The sequence below is a fragment of the Periophthalmus magnuspinnatus genome, chromosome 10 (genome assembly GCF_009829125.3).
Source record: "Periophthalmus magnuspinnatus isolate fPerMag1 chromosome 10, fPerMag1.2.pri, whole genome shotgun sequence".
Taxonomy (NCBI): Eukaryota; Metazoa; Chordata; class Actinopteri; order Gobiiformes; family Gobiidae; genus Periophthalmus; species Periophthalmus magnuspinnatus.
Window position 1 is genome coordinate 310,965 of NC_047135.1, and position 26,536 is coordinate 337,500.

General features: G+C 45.9%; 1 protein-coding gene across 2 annotated transcripts in view; it reads left to right on the plus strand.

Annotated features, from left to right (window-relative positions):
* Positions 1 to 2,194: 2,194 nt before the first annotated feature.
* The window catches only part of LOC117377682 (androgen receptor-like), a 33,991-nt gene continuing 9,649 nt past the window's right edge, over positions 2,195 to 26,536 (plus strand). For both annotated transcript variants that reach the window (XR_008648840.1, XM_055224645.1), the window contains exons 1-6: positions 2,195 to 3,371; positions 8,787 to 8,923; positions 12,308 to 12,424; positions 14,006 to 14,146; positions 15,765 to 15,974; positions 22,257 to 22,401. Coding sequence is in view for 1 of the 2 variants with exons in the window: in XM_055224645.1 (XP_055080620.1) it covers positions 2,536 to 3,371; positions 8,787 to 8,923; positions 12,308 to 12,424; positions 14,006 to 14,146; positions 15,765 to 15,974; positions 22,257 to 22,401 (1,586 nt within the window). In the remaining variant the exon portion in view is untranslated. The remainder of the gene's footprint in view (positions 3,372 to 8,786; positions 8,924 to 12,307; positions 12,425 to 14,005; positions 14,147 to 15,764; positions 15,975 to 22,256; positions 22,402 to 26,536) is intronic.

Below are 26,536 nucleotides of genomic sequence, written 5' to 3' on the forward strand. Positions count from 1 at the left end.
TCACAGAGACACGACGAGGCTCAGATGTGTTTAAATGAATCAAACTGAGAGACAGTTTTCTGATTCATGTTAAGGAATCGTTCAAAAGAGCCGACTCGTTCATTAACAGCTCATTGCTGAAGTCTGCTGACAGAGCAGAGTTTGAGCTCGTGTCAAATCCCTTTCACCTTTGACTCGCTGACATCCTCATCCATCAAGACCAGAAATAACTGAACTGTACAAAGCGTTTAATATCACATTAAATAACTCTCATAAAACCATTTACAGCATGAAAACAGCATTTATAATAAAACATCATATCACATTATTATAATATATTTATAATAATACTGTGGGGCAAAAAAGTATTTATTCAGCCACCAATTGTGCTTAAGTTCTCCAACTTAAAAAGATGAGAGAGGTCTGTAATTTTCATCATAGTTTCACTTCAACTATGAGACACAGAATGAAAGAATCCAGGAAATCACATTGGAGGATTTTTAATGAATTAATTGGTAAACTAAGTATTTGGTCACCTACAAACAAGAAAGATCTGTGTCTCTCACAGACCTGTACCTTCTTCTCTCAGAGGCTCCTCTGTCCTCCACTCGTTCTCTGTATTAATGGCCCCTGTTTGAACTCGTCCTCAGTATAAAAGACACATGTCCACAACCTCAAACAGTCAGACTCAAACTCCACTATGGACAAGACCAAAGAGCAAAGGAACCACAAACAAAACTGTAGACACCAGGCCCCGAACACTCAATCTGCAACAGGTAAGAGCTGGAGTCAACAAATCAACTGTGGAGCAAGAATTACAAAATGGAACAAGACCAAGACCTGGGGCTCCACCAAGATCTGACCCCGTGGGGTCAAAATGACACAAGAACCACACGGCTGAGTGAATGACCTGCAGAGAACTGGGACCAAAGTAACAAAGGGACCATCAGTAACACACTACACCACCAGGGACTCAAATCCTGCAGTGCCAGACGTGTCCCCTGATTAAGACGGGACATGTCCAGGCCCGTCTGAAGTTTGACAGAAGCATCTGGATGATCCAGAAGAGGATTGGGACAATGTCACAGGGTCAGATCAAACCAAAATACAACTTTTTGGTAAAAACCTGTCGTGTTTGGAGGAGAAAGAATGAAGAGTCTCATCCAAAGAACACCAGACCTACTGTGAATCATGAGGGTGGAAACATCATGCTTTGGGGCTGTTTTTCTGCAAAGGGACCAGGACGACTGATCCGTGTAAAGGAAAGAATGAACGGGGCCAAGTATCGTGAGATTTTTAGTGAAAACCTCCTTCCATCAGTGAGGACATTGAAGATGAAACGTGTCTGGGTCTTTCAGTGTGACAATGATCCAAACACATCGCCCGGGCAACGAAGGAGTGGCTTCATAAGAAGCATTTCAAGGTCCTGGAGTGGCCCAGTCTCCAGATCTCAACCCCATAGAAAATCTTTGGAGGGAGTTGAAAGTCCATGTTGTCCCAAAACATCACTGCTCTAGAGGAGATCTGCAGGAGGAACGGACCAAACTACAGCAACAGAGAAAACCTCTGGAGACAGAAAACGACCTGTCACTGCAACAAAGAGAATATAACAAAGTATGAGATGAACTTTTGTTATTGACCAGATACTTATTTTACACCAATTGAGAGCTGACTAAATACTTTTTGCCCCACTGTAAATACATGCACACACACACCCAGACGCACACACACACACACCCCCACCTACAAACGCACCCCCACATACAGACGCACACACACCCCTACAGACGCACGCAAACACACACAAACACACCCCCACCCCAACGCACACACACACCCCTACAGACGCACCCCAACACACACATACAGACGCACACACACACACAGATGCACACACACACTCATGCACGCATACACGGACACATACACACACACACACCCACATGCACACACACACAATGACGCACACTCTCAGACACACACACTCATGCACACACCCCCACACACACACACTCTCTCTCTCTCTCTTAAGTAAAACTCTGAAGTTTTCTCTCAGGGTTAATCGGGTTTTTGTTTTTTGTTTTTTTGTGACTTTTTCTCGCGAGATCCCGCGCAGCTTCAGTGAAATAACGGGAGGCACGAGGCTGATCTGCCTCAGGAGAAACACTCCGGTCTCACAGCAGAGGGACAAAGTGCACAGGGCGCGTGCGTGTGCTTCAACCGGGAGCGCGCGCGGAGTTCACGCGGGGTAAAGGCGACACGCGCACGCGCTCGGGGCGGAAAAAAAACGGAGACTTTGAAAAGTTGTAGGAGGCGCAGAGCCGGAGCCAGAGGAGAACGAAGAGGAGAACGAAAAGGAGAACGAAAAGGAGAACGAAAAGGAGAACGAAGACAACGGCTCCAGGATGTACACTGCCCCACGCAGGCGCCCCATGTGAGTGCGCTCGTGCACACTCTGGAGGCTGGAGGCGTTCTCTCTCTCTCTCTCTCTCTCTCTCTTTTCTCTGCTCCTCTTTTTCTTACCAACTCCTGCCAAAAGTGACGACACGTTGAGCCATGTCGTTCCACATGAGTCTGTCTGATCTGGACTCTTCTGTCCTGCTGCGCGAGGACCGCGCGGACACCACAGACACCTGCGCGTGCCCGAGCACCGTGGAGCTCAGTCAGGCCGTGTCCGTGTCTCTCGGGCTGGATCCGGTGTCTTCTCCTCTCAACAACAACAGAAACGGAAACGGCGGCGCCGCTTTCTCCGAGTTCGAGCCGAGCGCGAGGAGCGGCCCCGGGGACTCCCCCGACATGAACCGGGACGGACTCGGACTCAGAGAGGACGAGTTTGGTGAAGTTTGCCAGGGCATGCAGCAGGTGAGCTGTTTGGACATGCTGCGCTCGCCCGACGCGGACCGCGCGCCCGGCTTTACGCGCGGCCCCGTTATCACGCGGTTCGTGGGTCGAGATTCAAACTTGTTCCTGAGTCCGGAGCCCCCCGCCCCGCAGCACACGGACGGGATGATTCCGCTGAGCCCGTACACGGCCCCCGCGACCCACCCGGGGGTACACGCGTGGCGCCCGAACGAGCGCGCGTACGGCGAGGGAACCGACCCGGAGCGCGCCGTGTGCGCCCTGCCCGCGGCGCCGCTCACCGGGCCGTGTAAATACTGTAACTGCGCGCGTGGAGCGCGGCAGGACTGTCGCTGCGCGTGGTACGGGCCCGAGCAGCAGGTCGGAAAAGGCGCCACGCGCCCGGACTACGGACAAGTGGAAAGTTACCAAAGTGTGATGACCCACGGACACGCGCCTTTCTCCAGCATCAAAACAGAACCCGCGGTGTGGGTGGACTGCACTGACCACAGCACTGACCACAGCACTGACCACAGCACTTACCACAGCTTCAGGTAAGACCGGGGTTTGGACGTGTGTGTGTGTCAGGTGTGTGTGTGTGTGTCAGGTGTGTGTGTGTATATAGAATAGAATAGAATAGAATAGAATGCATTTATTGTCACCACACACATGCACAGCGAGATTAAAAAACAACTCACCCTTCAATACAAACAGACATGGAACAATTAAAACATTAAAACACCCCAGACTACAACTCTCAGCAAGATTTACAGTGAATACTGCAGAGTCACATGCTGCACTGAGCAAGTATTACACTATATTAAATATTACACTATATTAAATATATTGCACTGTATCAAATATTGCACTATACTAAATATGAAATATTGCACACAAACGACCTTATTGCACTCAATAAAAATATTGCACTATTTTAATGTATATGTGTGTGTGTGTATATGTGTATGTATGTGTGTGTATTTGTGTGTGTGTGTGGTGTATATATATGTGTGTGTGTATTTGTGTGTGTGTGTATGTCAGGTGGGGGTGTGTGTGTGGTGTATATATATGTGTGTGTGTGTATATGTGTATTTGTGTGTGGTGTGTATTTGTGTGTGTGTATATATGTGTGTATATATGTGTGTGTGTATTTGTGTGTGTATATATGTGTGTATGTGTGTGTATATATGTGTGTATATTTGTGTGTATATATATATATATGTGTGTGTATATGTGTGTGTATATGTGTGTGTATATATGTGTATATGTGTGTGTATATATGTGTGTGTATTTGTGTGTGTGTGTGTGTGTATATATGTGTGTGTACAGGGAGTGCCGCTGTCAGTGGTTCATTGTTTGTCCTTTCGCTTTAATCAAACTGAAATGTTCCGTACTTGTTTTAGTGTTTGTGGTTTTTAATCCTCTGGTCTCTCTCGTTAAACTCGTTTGTTTCATTCTCTGAATCTGTCACTTTTCTGTTGTTCTTTTTCCCGCCCTGATTTAACACGCACGCGCTCTCGTTCACCCTCACGCGCTCTCGTTCACCCGCACGCGCTCTCGTTCACCCTCACGCGCTCTCGTTCACCCGCACGCGCTCTCGTTCACCCTCACGCGCTCTCGTTCACCCGCACGCGCTCTCGTTCACTCAGAGCTACTGTCAAAACTGTCAAAGTTCAGGTTTAACGTGTGCAGGGCCCTGTGTGTGTGTTGTGTGTGTGTGTGTTGTGTGTGTGTTGTGTGTGTGTTGTGTGTGTTGTGTGTTGTATTGTGTGTTGTGTGTGTTGTGTGTCGTAAACAGGACACTCTCCACCTGCTGCTCTGTCTTCTTGTCATTTCCTTAAAAAGGCTCAGACTTTGTTCTTGGACTGAGTCTGATTCATTTAACCATAAAAATAAAACTCAAACCTGAAGCGTCGTTTGTGTCCAGTGTGTGTCCAGTCTGTGTCCAGTGTGTGTGTGTGTGTCCAGTGTGTGTGTCCAGTGTGTGTGTGTGTGTGTGTGTGTGTGTGTGTGTCCAGTTTGTGTCCAGTGTGTGTCCAGTGTGTGTGTGTCCTGTGTGTGTGTGTGTGTGTCCAGTCTGTGTCCAGTGTGTGTCCAGTGTGTGTGTGTCCTGTGTGTGTGTGTGTGTGTCCAGTCTGTGTCCAGTGTGTGTGTCCAGTGTGTGTCCAGTGTGTGTCCAGTGTGTGTCTGTTGTGTGTCCCGTGTGTGTCTGTTGTGTGTCCAGTGTGTGTCCAGTGTGTGTCCAGTGTGTGTCCGTTGTGTGTCCAGTGTGTGTCCAGTGTGTGTCCAGGCTGTGTCCTGTGTGTGTCCGTTGTGTGTCCAGTGTGTGTCCAGTGTGTGTCCAGTGTGTGTCCAGTGTGTGTCTGTTGTGTGTCTGTTGTGTGTCCCGTGTGTGTCTGTTGTGTGTCCAGTGTGTGTCCAGTGTGTGTCCAGTGTGTGTCCGTTGTGTGTCCAGTGTGTGTCCAGTGTGTGTCCAGTGTGTGTCCAGTGTGTGTCTGTTGTGTGTCTGTTGTGTGTCCAGTGTGTGTCCAGTGTGTGTCCGTTGTGTGTCCCGTGTGTGTCCAGTGTGTGTCCAGTGTGTGTCTGTTGTGTGTCCAGTGTGTGTCTGTTGTGTGTCCCGTGTGTGTCCCGTGTGTGTCCAGTGTGTGTCTGTTGTGTGTCCAGTGTGTGTCCGTTGTGTGTCCAGTGTGTGTCCATTCTGAGGACAGATCTGGACTCATTTAAAGTCTCTTTATCCTCTTGACCTTTCTCTGTCCTGAGGAAACTCTTTTTAAAAAACATTTATTCTTTTTCTTGTTGAATGTGTTGAACAGTGACGTTTTACTGCGGCGCCTCTGGAAATATGAAACTAAAGTCCAAAGTTTGATTTGAACTGAAGCAAAACCAGAGCAGCAGAGCCACAGTTCAGTTTCCTCCTGCAAAAACTCAACATCATGAGTCTGGCAAATGTTTAAACTCAGATTTTTCTTTTAGGAAACATTTACAAACTGCAAATTTAAATGAAAAACAATAAAAACAACAGAAAAAATACAGCGACGTCCATCAATATAAAATATTACATATGTGTGTGTGTGTGTGTGTGTGTATAAATGTTTTATATTTAAAAGAGTTTTATATTTATATAAAATATATATATTTATGTATATTTTATTTTATATTTAAGACTTTCATGCTTTTATCAGTTTTTATTTTGAAGTTAATCATATAATTAATGAAAATGTGTCTCTGAACACACTTGAGCTTCATGACGGACGTTTCAGGGAGAAACGGAGGCAAAAACTGAACATCCTCAGTCCGTCCTGAAGCTGAGACTGTGGGATTTACTCAAACTGTTTAAAATGTTTAAAGTGTTTGTCTTTAAACAGTTTTCACTTCATAAAAGTACAAACTGTATAATCACATTTACACTTGTATAAAAAGTCTCATTTCTACATTTATAGTTTTGTGGCTCACACTGAGGTTTGGGTTTAAATTTTCCAGTTTTAGATTCATCATCACAGAAGAGTTTAAAATGTTTAAAATGTTTAAAGTGTTTAAAGTGTGTACTCATTTTAAAGCTACAGTACGTGACTTCCACGTGTGTTTTATCTGTGGTTCAGTTTCAGATTACATGTGTTAATCTCCATGGAAACGAGCAGGTGCAGGTCAGATCTGTGGAGAGGCGCCTCGCTCACATTAAGCGTGTTCTTCAGTGGATTTTTCAGTAATTCAGTAAATCTAGATCCTCATGTGTCCATCTCCACGGAGACCCCACCACAAAAGTCACACACTGTAACTTTAAGCTAAAACAGAGGCAGAAGAACAGACAGAGACAGAGTGGAGAGACTGAGTACGACACGCCCCCTGTGACACGCCCCCTGTGACACGCCCCCTGTGACACGCCCCCTGTGACACGTTCTTGTAATTTAAGCATGTTCTCAGAGTCACGTTCCTGTAGTTTAAGCGTGTTCTCAGAGTCACGTTCCTGTAGTTTAAGCGTGTTCTCAGAGTCACGTTCCTGTAGTTTAAGCGTGTTCTCAGAGTCACGTTCTTGTAGTTTAAGCGTGTTCTCAGAGTCACGTTCCTGTAGTTTAAACGTGTTCTCAGAGTCTCGTTCCTGTAGTTTAAGCGTGTTCTCAGAGTCACGTTCCTGTAGTTTAAGCGTGTTCTCAGAGTCACGTTCTTGTAGTTTAAGCGTGTTCTCAGAGTCACGTTCTTGTAGTTTAAGCGTGTTCTCAGAGTCACGTTCCTGTAGTTTAAACGTGTTCTCAGAGTCTCGTTCCTGTAGTTTAAGCGTGTTCTCAGAGTCACGTTCCTGTAGTTTAAGCGTGTTCTCAGAGTCACGTTCCTGTAGTTTAAGCGTGTTCTCAGAGTCACGTTCCTGTAGTTTAAGCGTGTTCTCAGAGTCACGTTCCTGTAGTTTAAGCGTGTTCTCAGAGTCACGTTCCTGTAGTTTAAGCGAGTTCCTGTAGTTTAAGCGTGTTCTCAGAGTCACGTTCCTGTAGTTTAAGCGTGTTCTCAGAGTCACGTTCTTGTAGTTTAAGCGTGTTCTCAGAGTCACGTTCTTGTAGTTTAAGCGTGTTCTCAGAGTCACGTTCCTGTAGTTTAAACGTGTTCTCAGAGTCTCGTTCCTGTAGTTTAAGCGTGTTCTCAGAGTCACGTTCCTGTAGTTTAAGCGTGTTCTCAGAGTCACGTTCCTGTAGTTTAAGCGTGTTCTCAGAGTCACGTTCTTGTAGTTTAAGCGTGTTCTCAGAGTCGTGTTCTTGTAGTTTAAGCGTGTTCTCAGAGTCGTGTTCTTGTAGTTTAAGCGTGTTCTCAGAGTCGCGTTCTTGTAGTTTAAGCGTGTTCTCAGAGTCACGTTCCTGTAGTTTAAGCGTGTTCTCAGAGTCACGTTCCTGTAGTTTAAGCGTGTTCTCAGAGTCACGTTCCTGTAGTTTAAGCGTGTTCTCAGAGTCACGTTCTTGTAGTTTAAGCATGTTCTCAGAGTCGTGTTCCTGTAGTTTAAGCGTGTTCTCAGAGTCACGTTCTTGTAGTTTAAGCGTGTTCTCAGAGTCACGTTCCTGTAGTTTAAGCGTGTTCTCAGAGTCACGTTCCTGTAGTTTAAGCGTGTTCTCAGAGTCGTGTTCTTGAAGTTTAAGCGTGTTCTCAGAGTCGTGTTCTTGTAGTTTAAGCGTGTTCTCAGAGTCGTGTTCTTGTAGTTTAAGCGTGTTCTCAGAGTCGTGTTCTTGTAGTTTAAGCGTGTTCTCAGAGTCACGTTCCTGTAGTTTAAGCGTGTTCTCAGAGTCGTGTTCTTGTAGTTTAAGCGTGTTCTCAGAGTCGTGTTCCTGTAGTTTAAGCGTGTTCTCAGAGTCGTGTTCTTGTAGTTTAAGCGTGTTCTCAGAGTCACGTTCCTGTAGTTTAAGCGTGTTCTCAGAGTCATGTTCTTGTAGTTTAAGCGTGTTCTCAGAGTCACGTTCCTGTAGTTTAAGCGTGTTCTCAGAGTCATGTTCTTGTAGTTTAAGCGTGTTCTCAGAGTTACGTTCCTGTAGTTTAAGCGTGTTCTCAGAGTCACGTTCCTGTAGTTTAAGCGTGTTCTCAGAGTCACGTTCCTGTAGTTTAAGCGTGTTCTCAGAGTCACGTTCCTGTAGTTTAAGCGTGTTCTCAGAGTCACGTTCCTGTAGTTTAAGCGTGTTCTCAGAGTCACGTTCCTGTAGTTTAAGCGTGTTCTCAGAGTCACGTTCTTGTAGTTTAAGCGTGTTCTCAGAGTTACGTTCCTGTAGTTTAAGCGTGTTCTCAGAGTCATGTTCTTGTAGTTTAAGCGTGTTCTCAGAGTCGTGTTCTTGTAGTTTAAGCGTGTTCTCAGAGTCGTGTTCTTGTAGTTTAAGCGTGTTCTCAGAGTCGTGTTCTTGTAGTTTAAGCGTGTTCTCAGAGTCGTGTTCTTGTAGTTTAAGCGTGTTCTCAGAGTCGTGTTCTTGTAGTTTAAGCGTGTTCTCAGAGTTCTCTGTGTCCAGGCACTCGGACCTGTTCCCCGGAGTGTACTTGTCCGATCGACGCGTTTGTCAGGTTTGTGGGGACGATGCTTCAGGCTGTCACTATGGAGCCGTCACCTGTGGAAGCTGCAAAGTGTTCTTCAAAAGAGCGGCAGCAGGTAAGAGACGCACACACACACACACACACACACACCCCCACACACACACCCCTACATATACACACACACACGTATACACACACACACACACACAGAGGGACCAAAACTGTGCGACTCACGAAGGTTTAACAGAGTTTTATTCACAGAAATGTGCAAACAGTCGTCAAAGTTCATTAATCCAAGAGCTGAGGAGCGAGGGAGCCTCAGAGAGAAGTGCAACAGATGAACACAGATCATGGATCCACAGATGTTTGGGGGGTGTGGGTCCGGGACCAGGGACACACACGAGTGCAAAGACGAGGACAACATGAGACCATACCAGGGTAGAAGTGCAGGGGCGGGGGGGTCCAGAGCTGGTTCTCGGGCGGGGGGGTCCGGAGCTGGTTCTCGGGCGGGGGGGTCCGGAGCTGGTTCTCGGGTGGGGGGGGTCCGGAGCTGGTTCTCGGGCGGGGGGGTCCGGAGCTGGTTCTCGGGCGGAGGTCTGGAGAAGAGCAAATAATCCACATGAATCAAAAGATTCACAAAACACCAAGATACAAAGCCAAGCAGAAGCATTCACGTGTGACACGCGGACGTTCCGGCGCCGAGTGTCTGGTCCTGACTCCTCTTATCCACAGCAGGTGGTGTTGATTGTGTAGATGGGCTGCAGGTGCGCGCGGGAGGAGCCAGGACTCTGCCCAGCTCCAGAGACAGGCAGGTGAGGGAGGGGGAGCACAGCACAGGAGGACAGTTGTGTTTATTTAACTGAAATTTAATACATTAATTATCATTTTAATTAATGCATTTGGAAAACTATTTGTAGCATGTACCATCTGATGTAATAGTTACATTTATATATCCTGGCCCCGCCCCTCGGTCACATTTTAGACCCACTGTGGCCCGAGGGTCAGAGGGTTTGTCCTCAGAAATATGTGAATGTGGTGCATTTTGGGCTGTAGTTGTTTTTGTTCCAGGTGATTTTACCCATTTCCTTGTTTGTTGTTTATTTTCCTTAAAGTCTCGCTTGTTCGGTGTTTTTGGGGGATCCTCAGGACGTGTCTGGGGCCCTTCTCTGATTGTGACGTGTGGCGTTTCTGACGTGGCTCAGCTGTGAAGTGAAAATAATTTCAGGAGTATCATTATTTCCAGAGGGTGTGTCCAAACGTCTAATTACAGACGGAGCCTGTTTCATTCTGTGGTTAATACTCGAAAAACGACTTTATTTTAAATGGTTCACTAACAGACTATTGTCACGACCTGCTAAACCTACATCCTACACCCTACATCCTAAACACTACACCCTATATCATATACCCTACATCCTACACCCTAAACCCTACACCCTACATCCTAAACACTACACCCTAAGCACACATACACTCGCACATACATACACACACACACACACACACACACACACTCAATATGTCGGGCTGATTTAATTTACTCCCACTCGCTGCTGGTGGAGACAGGACACAGTGACCGAACGAGATGAGGAGCTGCCACGAGTAAACACACACATTCTGCTAGGACTGAGGGGAAGATGGGACAGGTGCTGGGACAGGTGCTGGGGACAGGTGCTGGGGACAGGTGATGGGGACAGGTGCTGGGACAGGTGATGGGGACAGGTGCTGGGGACAGGTGATGGGGACAGGTGCTGGGACAGGTGCTGGGGACAGGTGATGGGGACAGGTGCTGGGGACAGGTGATGGGGACAGGTGCTGGGACAGGTGCTGGGGACAGGTGATGGGGACAGGTGCTGGGACAGGTGCTGGGGACAGGTGATGGGGACAGGTGCTGGGACAGGTGCTGGGGACAGGTGATGGGGACAGGTGCTGGGACAGGTGCTGGGGACAGGTGATGGGGACAGGTGCTGGGACGGGTTATGGGACAGGTGCTGGGGACAGGTGCTGGGGACAGGTGATGGGGACAGGTGCTGGGGACAGGTGCTGGGACAGGTGCTGGGACGGGTGATGGGACAGGTGCTGGGGACAGGTGCTGGGGACAGGTGCTGGGGACGGTTGTTCTGGCTCCTCCGTCGGCTGCTGAACACAATTGTTGTTTTATTTTCAAGTGCATTTTCTGTGATGAAACTAAACTGTGTCGAGGTTAAAACCTCCGTCTGATGGAGTCACTTTTCTTATAAAAGCTCATCATGAAAATGTATTTTACACAAATGAAGAGTTTCACTTTACTCAAACTGGAATCACTCAAAGTTCTGTTGTTGTGTTTATTTTCTAACCTGTTTGTGAGCTCCTTCGGTCACACGTCCGTGTTACTTGGGTCACACGTCCGTGTTACTTGGGTCACACGTCCGCGTTACTTGGGTCACACATCCGCGTTACTTGGGTCACACGTCCGCGTTACTTGGGTCACACGTCCGTGTTACTTGGGTCACACGTCTGCGTTACTTCGGCCATACGTCCGCGTTACTTCGGCCATATGTCCGTGTTACTTCGGTCACATGTCTGTGTTACTTCGGTCACACGTCCGTGTTACTTGGGTCACATGTCTGTTACTTCGGTCACACGTCCGTGTTACTTCGGTCATACATCCGTGTTACTTCGGTCACATGTCTGTGTTACTTCGGTCACACGTCCATGTTACTTGGGTCACACGTCCGTGTTACTTCGGTCATACGTCCGTGTTACTTGGGTCATACGTCCGTGTTACTTGGGTCACACGTCCGCGTTACTTGGGTCACACGTCCGCGTTACTTGGGTCACACGTCCGTGTTACTTGGGTCACACGTCCGCGTTACTTGGGTCACACGTCCGTGTTACTTGGGTCACACGTCCGCGTTACTTGGGTCACACGTCCGCGTTACTTCGGCCATACGTCCGCGTTACTTCGGCCATATGTCTGTGTTACTTCGGTCACACGTCCGTGTTACTTCGGTCACATGTCCGTGTTACTTCGGTCACACGTCCGTGTTACTTCGGCCATATGTCCGTGTTACTTCGGTCACATGTCTGTGTTACTTCGGTCACACGTCCGTGTTACTTGGGTCACATGTCTGTCCACATTTTTGAGCAAAAAGATTAAAATGAGTCAGAATCTGGTTAAAGACACATTACGTAACTTTTCTAATGGGGGTTGTTGCTATTAAAAGTATATGATAGATATGGCATAGCCTGGAACATTCCACAGTATTGCATTAAACTGATGTATATCCATGTTATCCAAGTTATAGGTCAGATCTGTGGAGAAGTGACAACAATGAGACTTTTGTTTTATGCAGTAAAAACATTTGCAAAGGAATAAATGAAAAAGACGATTAGAGACACATTTAGTATTTAAATGTTTAAATACAACCTTAAGTTAAGTTGTATGTACATATAAGTACATGTATTTTATGATTTTTATATATATTTTGTGTGTGTGTGTGTGTGTGTGTTATCACAGGTAAACAAAACCACCTGTGTGCGAGTAGAAACGACTGCACCATCGACAAACTGAGACGGAAAAACTGTGCCTCGTGTCGACTCAAACGATGCTTCATGTCTGGAATGAGTCTGAAAGGTGAGGAACGTGTTCTTGTGTGTTTTGTGTGTTTTTGTGCGTTTCTATTGAGTTTTGTGTGTTTCTTGTGAGTTTTGTGTGTTTTTTGTGTGTTTTTGTGTGTTTCTTGTGCGTTTGTGTGTGTTTCTTGTGTGTTTTTTGTGTGTTTTTGTGTGTTTCTTGTGAGTTTTGTGTGTTTCTTGTGTGTTTTTTGTGTGTTTTTGTGTGTTTCTTGTGAGTTTTGTGTGTTTCTTGTGCGTTTGTGTGTGTTTTTGTGAGTCTACACTCAGCATCTGTCCGTCCCCATAGACACAGTTTGTTCCAGACGGTGATGTGGCATCACTGATTCTCGCTGATTCTCTGCAGACGCTCAGATTGTGATTCAGATTGTGATTCATTTTTTCTTGTGTCTGACGTCGTGTGGTGTTTATTTAAAATGGAGACAGGTTTGTAAAGAGATGATTTGTGTTTTGTGTTACGTTAAATCCAACAGGTTCTGTCGTGTTTGTGGGTCAGACCCGTCGCAGATCTGACGTAACAGAAGCTGAAACGGTCCATTATGACGTCGTGTGAGGCGCGACAGGTGTGAGGTGCGACAGGTGTGAGGTGCGACAGGTGTGAGATGCGACAAGCGTGAGGTGCGACAGGTGTGAGATGCGACAGGTGTGAGGTGCGACAGGTGTGAGATGCGACAAGCGTGAGGTGTGACAGGCGTGAGGTGTGACAGGTGTGAGGTGCGACAGGTGTGAGATGCGACAGGTGTGAGATGCGACAGGCGTGAGGTGTGACAGGTGTGAGGTGCGACAGGTGTGAGGTGCGACAGGTGTGAGATGCGACAGGTGTGAGATGCGACAGGCGTGAGGTGCGACAGGTGTGAGGTGCGACAGGTGTGAGATGCGACAAGCGTGAGGTGCGACAGGTGTGAGGTGCGACAGGTGTGAGATGCGACAGGTGTGAGGTGCGACAGGTGTGAGGTGCGACAGGCGTGAGGTGCGACATGTGTGAGACACGACAGGCGTGAGGCGCGATGGGCGTGAGGAGTGATCACGTTTAAAGGGCCTCCGTGTAACTTTTTCTGTGTAGAATCCGTTTCGTGTTTGTGTCTGTGAAGATGTTATTGTTTTGTCTGAAATATTCCACAGTATAGCTTTAACTGAGACAAAAGTGACGCCAACTGGTGAAATTACTGGTCAGATCGGTGGAGAAGCGAGCCCAGTCACATGTTTTAGAACAGTTATAACTGAATAAATGCAGATAGATAAGTTTAAAGCCAAACTATGGAACATTCCAGGCGATTCCTGGCCATAGAAAAGTCAAATTTAAATTATAACAAGGACTAAATATCATTTTAATACAACTTTATACAAAACTTAATCAGCTGAGCATCTGAAACACAAAACAGCAGCATTTTAATATTATTAATATTAAATATTGAACTTAAAGTGATAAAGAGCCGCCACAAACTCGTCACAAAAACAAACGTTAAAACCATGATTTTTCTGGCGTTTTCATGATCTCGTCTGTCATTTCTAGACAGAGCAGATTGGAAATAATACGGCCTCATCTTTGTTTCAAACTCCCTGCTCTGTTTGTTGTTTGTAGGTCGCAGGCTGAAGGGCGCGGGCCAGAGCAGACATGGCGAGGACGAGCCGACAGGCGCCGCTCACTGGGGGGAGAGAGCGGAGAGGGCAGGTACAAAAGACCCGGAGCCAGGAAGCAGCGGCGCATCCAGGCCCCAGAACGGTGAGACTAACTGCCAAACAACCAAGATATTATGCTAATGTCTCAGTGACACCATATGCTTCATAATTATTCTGCTGAGTTTACAGTCGCAGCTTGAGATTTATTCAAACTTAGAACATGACTAAACTGTACAATTAGTGCTTTAGAAAATCAGTTTGTGCAGACAAATCCTGGTAATCGGTCTGTGAAGTCCATGAATGTGCTGCAGGGGTTCTCAAACTGTGGGGTGGGGTCTGTGTGGTCCTGGGACAGTCCCCTGCCTGGATAAACTGACAAGAAGAAGAAGAAGAAGAAGTGTACTGTCCAAACATTATGTGAAATAACTGAAGTTTGTTTGAACCACACACTGTTTATATAAATGGAGTTAGCTAACCTGCTGCCGCGTTACAAACAGGAAGTGATCATGGCGCACTTCCTGCTCCATCGGCTCTGGCTCCAATTCATTTTCTTTTTTCTCGTCGTTTTGGTCTTAAATGTTCGTATTAATCCTCTACCCTCTAATTTTGTGGAAGTTTATTTTTATGTCACATTTAAAATAACAAAGTCAACACAAACACACAAACACACAAACACATGACACACAGAACAATCACACACCTGCGTGTCTGTGTTAAATACCAGGGAGAAGAGGAGGATCTGCTCTGAACCTTTTGACTCTGGATTTAAACATCGTCATCGTCTCAAAAGTGTCAGCACATCACAAAATTATACTAAAGTTTAGAGAAAATGTACAAAGGTTTCTGATGCTTTTGTTTTGAGCCTGAACTCAACACTGAACTCAACACTGAACTCAGACCTGATTTAACTGAACCAAACATTGAAACAATCATCGGTCAATACATCAGTTATAACAAACCCTCAGACCCTCAGACGCTCAGACCCTCAGACGCTCAAACTGTGACTTAAGTGTTAATATTTTGCTGTTTTGCTGTGAGAACATACAGTATCTTGGCAAATCTCTCTCCACACATTTTACATAAGGTTTTTACATATATACGGTTTATATATTGGCAGTCGCAGGTCTGCAGTTATGTGGCCCAGAGGTAGAGCTCTGTGCATATACATATTTATGAGCTGAAGCCAAATATTAGATCTAGTGGAAAAGTCAAATGTGAATGTCCCACTGAGCCAATATGAAATATTTCAAGCAGATATATATGTCTGTGTATATATATATATATATAGTCTTTAAATCTTATAAATATATTTAAACCGTCTCTAAACTCATCACACTTCTGGGAACAAAATTATCTGTATGTAATAAATTAACAGATGTTTGGCTCTGGTTCACTGTTGGCAAAATGAATTTCCTTATTTTGGATAAAAAATAAAATTACGTAAGAAATGTTTGGAATATTTGATTCCGTTTCTGTTCCTAATGTGCCATTTCCAATCACGTTACATCATTACATAACCACACAGGAAACGGTCACATACCGAGTCAAACAGACTCACAATGAGCCTCTTTGTCGTCTGTATTTACAGAGAATAAAACTATATCCTACACTCTATATATTTATGTTTGTTAGTTTGTTTTTCTCTTTAAACTGATGCAAACAGAAATGATCTGAGTCATAAATAAAACCATGTTTATGGACGTCCTCGTGTCTCTGTCCAGGCTTGTCTCAGGCGTCCTCCCTGAGCATCCCCCCCTCGCTGCGCTCCTGTATGTCCCTCCTGAGTGTCCTACAGACCATAGAGCCGGCCGTGGTCAACGCGGGGCACGATAACACCCAGATGGACAGCCCCTCGTCCCTCCTGACCAGCCTGAACGAGCTCGGAGAGAGGCAGCTGGTCACCGTGGTGCGCTGGGCCAAGGCCATCCCAGGTACAGAGGCTTCAGTGTTTAATAATGTTTCAAAGGGCAGCACAAAAATAGTTTTACCCTCATCTGTCGCCATTTCTCCTCAAAACGGTTGAAATCAGACAGATTCTGCAAAATGGACTTTTCAGATCTTTAACATGTTCTGGTCGTTTCTTCTGATTGAGCGTCTGAAGTTTTATTTGGAGTGATTCATGTTTGAGTTTAATCTTTAATCCACTATTTTCACCTCCATCGGTTCAGACGCAGTGTGCCGTTTGTTTAAAACATTACTTAACTTTAGAAACACATGAAAATCAGGTCCTGTGTTTGTGGGACAGAGCCACATTTGAACCAGGTCAAACTCGTTCTTGTTGCAAAAGGAGTGTCTCTGACAGAAGTGGAAGTAACAATTATCAAAGATCGAGTTAAAAAAAACCTCAGGGTGTTACTCCAAACTGATTAAGTAGCAGAGTTATGGCTTCGTTTTATGTAAAAAAATAAAAGGTTGTGTAACATGTTGAAGTCTGTTTATGATTGATTTTAAACAGACTGCAGTGGTTCAGTTTTATAAATGAACAGTTTGGATAAGACACAGAAGTTTACATACACTATATAAAAGATAAACGTGCTTTTTTTTCTCACTGTCTGACGTGAAATGAGACTAAACTTTTGCTGTTTTAGGTCCATTAGGTTTAACAAAATTATTTATATTTGCTAAATGCCAGAATAATGAGAAAATATGTATATTTTTAGACAATTTTTCATGATTTTCTTCAGTCAGAAGTTTGCATACAGGATGTTTACTATGACTTTAAACAATTTGGAAAAACCCAGATGATGATGTCATGTCTCTGGAAGCTTCGGATTTGGTTTACTGACCACATTTGTTAATTAGAGACACACCTGTGGATGTATCTGAAGCTCACCTGAAACACACCTGAAACACTCTGCTTCTTTATGTAACATCAGGAGAAAGTCAAAAGAATCAGCCAAAACATCATGAAGTGAACTGTGGACCTGCTCCAGTCTGGTTCATCCTCGGTGCAGTTTCCTCCTGAAGGAGCCACGTTCATCTGTTCAATTAAACACAAGTATAAAGACCATGGGACTGTCCAGCGTCACACCGCTCAGGAAGGACACGTGTCCCAGAGACGAACGAGCTTTGGTCTGAAATGATCAACACAAGAACAAAAGAAAAAGACCTGGAGAAGAAGCTGCTGAAGCTGTAAGAGTGTGTCATTATCCACAGTGAAACGAGGACATGGACTGAAAGGACACTCTGCAGGAAGAAGACATGACTCCAAAAGACACAGAAAAAAGGACACTCTGCAGGAAGAAGACATGACTCCAAAAGAAACAGAAAAAACACAGAGGACAGTTTGTAAATGCACAGGGACAAAGAGCTTCATGTTTGGAGACATGTCCTGTGTCTGAACAAACTGAAACTGAACTGTTTGACCAGAATGAGCCTTGTTATGTTTGGAGGAAAAAGGCCTGAGAAACTCCATCCTGACTGTGAAACACGGGGGTGTCTGCATCGTGTCGTGGGGCTGTTTTGCTGCAGGAGGGACTGGTGCACTTCACAAAACAGATGCATCAGGAGGAAAGAACATTATGTGGAAAAACTGAAGCAACATCAACACATCAGCAGGAAGTTAAAGCAACAAATGGGACTTCAAATGGACAATGACATGAAGCATACGGCCAAACTGGTGACAAAGAGGCTTAAGGATAACAAAGAGACTTAAGGATAACAAAGTCAATGTTCTGGAGTGTCCATCACAAAGTCCTGATCTCAGTCCTGTTGAAAATGTATGAACAGACCTGAAAAGGCCTGTGCGAGTGAGACGGACACAAACTGGACTCAGTTACACCAGTTCTGTCCGGACGAATGGGACAAAACTCCAGCCAACGATTGTGAGAAGCTTCTGGAAGGAAATCCAAAACATTTGACCCAAGTCACACAGTTTAAAGACAATGGAATAAATACTAATGGAATTCTGACATTGAAGAAAGCAATGAAAATAGTAAAAAAAAAACCTTCTCTCATTATTCTGACATTTAGCAAATAGAAATAATTTTGGTAATTTTAATTGACCTAAAACATTATTTGACATGATTTCATGTCAAACAATGAGAAAAAAAAGTCTACGTATCTTTTTCAAGCTTTTCACTGGGATGAGTTCATAAGAGATTCTATTTCATTCCTTCTGGCCACCAGGGGGCAGTGCGTTGCACCTGGATGTCTATGTGTGTGTGAGCACAAAGGTCCAGAATGTTGTGGGCGTGTCCTGGGGGACGTCATATACCTGACCCTTTACACTTTATACTTTTCTGGCGTCAGTAGGTCGAAGCTGCTTTGGATTTTTTGCTCTCAGTTGGAGCTTCACGTTTTTGAGCTTGTGTGAGTATTTTGTGACGCTGGTGTCTTGTGTTTTCACTTGTAGTGTGTGAAGGTCTCTGCTCTTGTGGCTATTATCTGTTTTTTGGCGTTGAGCTAATTCTACGATGCCATATTGTTTAGCCGTGTTCGGGGCTGTGACTCGTGCCTTGTGAGTCACAAGAGAGCGCCACCTGTGGGCATCGCCTCATTTGTAGCGTGTCAGGGCGGTCCATGTGATGGGCGTCCAGACTGCAGATGTTCTCAACAGTGACAGAGGCAGATCCGTTTGTGCTGAGCTCATTATGGACTATGGTTCAGCCTCAGAAATGAACAGCCTGAAAAGTCTGAACAGTGTGAACAGTGTGAACAGTGTGAACGGGACACATCATCACAGCCGTGGCCCGAGTGCTATATTAATTTGGTCCTTTCCCACTCCGGCTGCAGACGCTGCTCAGGGGCAGGAGGATTGTTGTTAGTGGCTCCTGATTGGCCCAGGAGAACATGGTTCCTCATTGTCCTGAAGCTCCGCTGTGGAAAGCCATGGTCTGTCCCTCAGAAGAAGAACCTCTTATCACATCTGGGAGGGAGCGTGTGGCATCCTCACCCAGAGCATCTCCACCTGTGGTGACTGAAGGACCAGACTCCATGTTGACCTCTTGTGTCCGGGCAGTGGTCCAGACGACCCTGAACACTGCCTCCACCAGAGCGTCGTATGGCGATAGATGTTCATTATTATTTGGTGTGAGATGCACTGTGTGGACCTGCAGCACTGCTCTGGAGCAGGACTCCTGAACCATCTCCAGACACTGTGTGAGAAGAGCCTTTTCCACCATTTAACTGTGTGTTCTTTCAGCTCAGATCATGATTGGTCTGGTGTCATGTTGTAGTTTAACTCACCTTTACCTGAAAGAGTCATTTTTATATGAATTAGAAACTTTTATATTTGCCCCAGAGTCTGAGCTCGAGGACTGTCCTGGTTGTGTGTCAGACACCCTGGTTGTGTGTCAGACACCCTGGTTGCGCGTCAGACTGTTATGGGGGTGGTCTGTTATGGGGGTGACATGTTTGTTTGTGGACACTATTCTACAGGTGTATAAATCCAGGGCCACCCAAACTTTCATACCATTCCACCAGGGGGCGTTTCCTCCTCCTGGGCTTTGCTGGGAGCTGTCAGTGACGTCTGTGCTGCAGCTCCGTGGACTTCCTCCTTCGTTCAGTCGTCTGTCTCTGCATCTGCAGGTGGTTTGGGTAAATGCAGACTCCTCGTGTCTTTGTTGGTGTCAGACTCTGACGCTCATGAACATCTGGAGTTTCCTGTCACTTGGAGTTATTCCCAGGGCATTTTGACAAAGTGAGTGTAATGGGTCAGACGTGAGGATTTTCTGACGTCACTCATGTCCACGACGGGACTTTTTTTGTATTTAGTCTCAGCCGATTTGCTGCACATATTTAGGTGCAAAGCTCCGCCTTCTGGTGGTCAGAAGGAACATGAGTGACGTGTAACTCCACGAGCTTCTACAGTAAATCAAATACACGGGTCAAATACATGTGTCAAATACACGGGTCAAATACATGTGTCAGATACACGGGTCAAATACATGGAAGAAAAATCAGGTCCTTTAATATTAAGAATATTCAGACTTTAATTAAAATGTGTTTAAAGTTTTGTGAAATAAAAGTGCTGTGATTAGTTAAAGCTGCACTGTGGGAGTTTGGCTCCCGTCTCCGTGGACAAGTTTTTGTTTTGTCTGGAAGGTTCCACAAAATGGCATTAAACATTAATCTCTATGGAAACAAACCCAAGTGAAGATAAAGGCCAGATCAAAGCCACACCGTCTCTACGGAAACAAACAGGTGGCAGGCTGCCCACCAGAAAAGTTACATAGTGTACCTTTAAAGTTACATAAATGAATAAATGACCTTTTTCTGGCACAAATCTTATCTTGTATTTGTATTGTCGTGTTTAAAACTGTTTATAATAAAGGCGCGGGGTTAAAATGGAGACTAGTTTTTGTTGATCTTTGGCACAAGTTGAAGATTCAGCTGGGCACGAGTAATGTGCTCCGGGCAAAACCTCCGCCCAGGCACACGACAGTGCCATCCGAGTTCACCGACGCCGCTCGCCAAACCAGTGTGGCAGTTACAGTTCTGCCTTGGACCACAGGCCGAGCTCAAAAGGCCAACAGTGTCACAGAGCGGCCACAAGAGGGAGATGTTTCCTCATTTACTGTGACAAAGACAAAAGGACGAGACAGAAGAGGATTTAAATGAGCTGTGTCCTTCACTGTACTGGTCACTGCTCTGGTCACTGCTCTGGTCACTGTACTGGTCACTGCTCTGGTCACTGCTCTGGTCACTGTACTGGTCACTGCACTGGTCACTGCACTGGTCTGTACACTGGTCACTGCTCTGGTCACTGCTCTGGTCACTGCACTGGTCACTGCTCTGGTCTGTACACTGGTCACTGCTCTGGTCACTGCTCTGGTCACTGCTCTGGTCACTGCACTGGTCACTGCTCTGGTCTGTACACTGGTCACTGCTCTGGTCACTGCACTGGTCACTGCTCTGGTCACCGCTCTGGTCACTGCTCTGGTCACTGCTCTGGTCACTGCTCTGGTCACTTCTCTGGTCACTGCACTGGTCACTGCTCTGGTCACCGCTCTGGTCACTGCTCTGGTCACTGCTCTGGTCACTGCTCTGGTCACTGCTCTGGTCACTGCACTGGTCACTGCTCTGGTCACTGCTCTGGTCACTTCTCTGGTCACTGCACTGGTCACTGCTCTGGTCACCGCTCTGGTCACTGCTCTGGTCACTGCTCTGGTCACTGCACTGGTCACTGCTCTGGTCACTGCTCTGGTCACTGCTCTGGTCACTGCTCTGGTCACTGCACTGGTCACCTCTCTGGTCACTGCTCTGGTCATTGCTCTGGTCATTTCACTGTTCATCTGAAAGCACAAATGAGATAAAAGTAGTGGCATAATTCTCTTCAGTTTCTTTTCTCCTGAAATAATAATTTTCACTTTTCTGCCGAGTCCCAGACCTGGAGGCGACTGAACGTCTCAGACTCGAGCCGTTTACACATAATTATTCTCTCTGTATTTGCATATTATTGGTTTGACTCTTTTTGTCCAAGTCCTCCTTTGTACGACCTTCGACCCCGTCTGAGCGTGTTCTTTATTGTGGCGTCTTGTCTTTGATATTTTTCTATAAAACAGCTTGACCTCGGCCACTGGACGGTGTCACGTGACCTGTTTATACCTGATGTATTTACAACGTGTGCCGTGTTTATTTAGTTCTGCATTGGACTCGACCTCCTCCACTTTTCAGATTTAGTTTCCAGATTAAATAAATATTCTCACACAGTTGGTGCTTTACCAGTGTCTGATGTTACACCGATCTGTCTTTTATTTATTCAAGTCCAGGTGTTTCCTGTTTCATTCTTACTGTGAGCCTCTCCACAGATATGACCTGTAACATGGCATCATCTGTTTCCCAAATGTAAAACAATAATAATCTCCATGGAGAAAAGCAGACCCTCTACCAAAAATGTTACATAGTACGTATTTAAATCAGCTTGAAACTGCCTCAGTCAATCCAAACCCTGAGCCATAACCATGAGCTTTGACCTATGACCCATGACCCTAATCCTTATCTGTGCTAACGAGGTCCGACCTCCTGCAGTGTCTATAAACAGAACCAACCTCCTCCTGTCACCGATTTCACCGAACAAAAATTAAATTAAATATGAAAGGTTCTGTGGTAGTGGTCTGTCCCGTGTGGTAGATCCCTGTTCCGTGTGGCAGTGGTCTGTCCTGTGTGGTAGTTCCCCGTTCCGTGTGGTAGTGACTCGTTCCGTGTGGTAGTTCCCCGTTCCGTGTGGTAGTGACTCGTTCCGTGTGGTAGTGACCCGTGTTTTTCCGCAGGGTTCCGGGACCTTCATGTGGACGACCAGATGACCGTGATCCAGCTCTCGTGGATGAACGTGATGGTTTTCGCTCTGGGCTGGAGGTCGTACACTCTGACCAACAGTAGCATGTTGTACTTCGCCCCTGACCTGGTCTTCAACGAGTGAGTCCCACACGCCAAGTGTTACACGTTTATACTTCACATGTTAAATTGAACATGTTATACTCTGTTATACTTTGTGTTCTGCTGTGTACTTTGTCTGCTCTTTGGGTTTTTTTGGAGTTTTCAAATGATCTTAAAAATTTTCAGTGTTTGCTAATGTCTGCATTGTGTCTCCATGGTAACTGCTGAACATTCCGCCCATAGAGTTGCATGTAGAACACCCCCAGCGTGATGTCGCTGTAAAGTATCAGTAGGAAATATCTGGATCTCAGCTCGTGGCAAACGTCTGTGTGAAAAATACAGTTTTTAAAAAGTCCAACCTGATCCCTGTTTGTTTGAGATTAAATCCACAAACCTGCAGCATTAATCTGTCAGAGTTTTCAGAGGTTTCAGAGTTTTCATCTGACATCTGGACTTTGGGTTGAATAATGGCTCCATTTTCTGAAGATATTGTGGAACTTTGGGCCAGTTTCACGTGGACCGGCCCAGTCGTTACAGAGATATTAACCATGAACCGGCTCCACACATCTGCAGTCTGTTAAATCACCACAGAATTCTGACGCGCCTCCAGCTCAAACTGCAGGGGTCTGAGAGCGTTTGATGGGGCGTGGGCCTGGAGGAGGTAAAGTAGACCCTCCCACACCGTTTGAACCGGGGTCAGAGGTCCCGACTCCGTAATGAGCCGCCATCGCCGACGACCTCATCACAAACACATCACGAGCAACAAACATGAGCGGCGACGTCAGGAGCTGATTTTACATCACACAGAAGAAACGACCGGTGTCTCTAGAATCTCTGTCCACCTCTCGTTTAGGACGGAACTATATGTTTGGGACAGTTTATTTATTTATTTTTTGTTTTCTCCCCGACAAAACCCACAATGTCAATGAAACGTTCTGCACCGACAAAGACGCCTACGAAGGTTTGAACTTTGAGAGAGTTTAAACGAGAGAGAAATGTGAGAAAATGTTAACGCCTGTGTGAGAAAAGTGTATAAAGTGTGTGGTGAGGGGTTTTACAGACAAAAACAGAGAGAATAATGTTAAAAATAAAGCTGAGACTTCACGGATTTCATCTATTGTGGGTTATTTTTAGGACGTGACCCCCGAGATAAACCAGGGCCCAGTGTCTCTGCATCATCTGTCTGTGCATAAACTGTGTCAGGAGTGAAAACGAGGGCGTGTCCAGGCCGGGCGTACTCGAGTAACTCTGCACAGAAGCACATTCTCCAGACTCCATTGTGTTTTGTGCTTAAACACGAAACCAGGAAGTTCAAAACGTGCAGTTCCTCCCGTGTGAAACCGTTTTAAAGCTGTTGTGTTCTGTGGCTGAGACGTGTGTGGTCTGAGGTGTTTTATTACGACACAGACACACGGAACAGCTTCTCTGCAACGATTATTAAAGTTTTAAAACATAAAGTACAAACCCACGTAAAACATCAGGAGGATTAATCAAAACATCTGAGAGTCACATGGAGCTTTACTTTTTTATCTTCACGTTTCCTCGACCTGTTATAAAAAAAAACATCTGGAGTTCGATATATCGCTGAAGTAAATACAGACGATAAACGATAATATTGAACTCATTTCTGACACGAGCAGATTTAAACCACAAAAACTATTTTAAATCTACAATATTATAAAAACTCATGAGCTGCAAGAAATAAACAGCAGAAGTTGAGAGTTTGAGTCTGTGATGAGTCAGACACGTTATTTATTCAACTTAAATCTGATCAAATCCACAAAAAAATATCTGTCTCAGGACGTCTCTGTCTCAGGACGTCTCTGTCTCAGGACGTCTCTGTCTCAGGACGGCTCTGTCTCAGGACGGGTCTGTCTCAGGACGTCTCTGTCTCAGGACGTCTCTGTCTCAGGACGGCTCTGTCTCAGGACGGCTCTGTCCAGCTGATTCACCTCCTTCCTGTCGATGCTGAGGTCTTCAGGCTGAAACATGAACAGGAGGAGTCGAGGGAGGGGCTTGTATAAATAGGGCTTCTGGGTAATTAGAGGAGGAGCAGGAGGAGGAGCAGAAGGAGGAAGAGGAGGAGGAGGAAGAGGATGAACAACAGAACAGAATTATGTTTTGAAGTGAAAAATTCATAAAATCTTAAACAGCTGTCGTCAAAATGTAGAAAGAGAAAATATCAGAGGCTCAGACGTAAAGAACAAAAGAAACAGAAGAGGAAAAATACACACACAGACACACACACACACACACACACAGACAGACACACACACAGACACAGACACACAGACACACACACACAGACACACACTTAGGATCATTTATTCTTTTTTATCTGAGGTGTCAGTGTTTTGTGCTTGAGTTGAGTTTTTTAAATTGACTCTGAACTAAAGTCTTTGTTTCAGTTTTTTTCCAAACTTCAAGCAAAACTGTAAATTTAAAGTTTATATATGGAACATCCAGATCTGAGTGATTATTATGCAAAAAATCAATCAGGGCGAGTCTGTTGAAGGCCACGCCCCTTCTGGCTCGCGCTGGTTTAACAGGGAGCGGGCGCTTAGCAACACTGTCAATCAAACCTGACGCTAACAGGAGCGACCTCGGGGACAGAATCCATCCATGTTCTTCCTCTTCTCCGGGGTCGGGTCAGTCTAAACAGGGACTCCCAGACTTCCCCCACCCCAGACACCTCCCCCTGCTCCAGGCGTTCCCAGTCCAGAGAGACATAGTCCCTCCAGCGTGTCCTGGGTCTTCCCCGGGGCCTCCTCCCGGTGGGACATGCCCGGAACACCTCCCCAAGGAGGTGTCCAGGAGGCATCCTGAGCCCGAGCCGGTTCTGCACCGAGCTCCTCCCGTGTGACTGAGCTCCTCCCCCTGTCTCTAAGGGAGCGCCCTGTCTCTAAGGGAGCGCCCTGTCTCTAAGGGAGCGCCCTGTCTCTAAGGGAGCGCCCTCCACCCTGGCGTCTCTGTGATCTCGTCCTTTTGGTCCCAGACTCTTGACCATCAGTGAGGACAGAACAAAGACTGAGGTAAATCCAGAGCTTTGCCTTTGGACTCAGCTTCTTCTTCACCACAACAGACGACACAGCGACAACATCACTGCAGACGCTGCACTGCTGTTAAACTGTGGAACATTCCAGGCAAAGCAATACCATCTCCATGGAGACAGAAGTTGCCTAGTGCACCTTTAAATATTTAAAGGTGCACTAGGTAACTTCTCGAGTCTAGAAATCTAGAAACGACGTTACCAGAAGTGAGGATCTTAAAACACTTAAAACACATCACCTTCATTTAATGTCAAATATGGAGTCATTACATTTAAAATGCACAAGTACAATTGATTATAAAATATTCCCACCCACAGACACAGCTCCACCGTGTCCCCACAGATCCACGTCTGAGTGACAGGAGACGCTCTGCCAACAGGAAACGCCACGAGGACGATTTACACGAGTCTGAGAAACCACCAAGTCACACTGAATATTCAATCTGTGTTTGACAGATCAATGAAAATAACGCTCTGTCCATAGACCGTACACGCACAAAGCTAACCTGCTAACGCCGCGACAAACAGGAAGTGATCACGGACACAATCTGGGCTTTTTATTTCACTGTTGTGTCTGTAAATCAACACATGAACTTTAATAATCGACACATCAGGTCCTTCTGTCCCCGAGGTCGCTCCTGTTAGCGTTAGCTTAGGTAACGGCAGAGGGGCGTTACCTTCAACAGCCTCGCTCCGGATTGGCTCTTTGGTTGCTATGATCTCCTCCTCCTCTTCCTCCTCCTCTTCCTCCTCCTCTTCCTCCTCCTCGTCCTCATCTTCTTCTTCATCTTCTTCTTCTTGTGTAAAAGCACACTGCTCTTTGTTCCTTTGGTGTGTGTGTTTTTCCTGCTCCTGTAACAGATGCTGCTGCCCTTCACTCTGACCCTCATTTCTCCTGTGCTCTGTCATTCTGCACTTCCATTTCCATCTCTCTCTTTTCCCTCACCTCTCCTCCTCCTCCTCCTCCTCTTCATCTGCTTTCCTCTTATTGTTTCCTCTTTTCCTCCTCTCCTCCTCCTCCTTGTCTCCTCTCCTCATCCTCCTCTCATCTTCCTCTCCTCCTCTCCTCTTTCACTCCTGTCTTTTCCCTCTGTCCCTCCTGGACGACCCTCTGCTGCCCCCTGT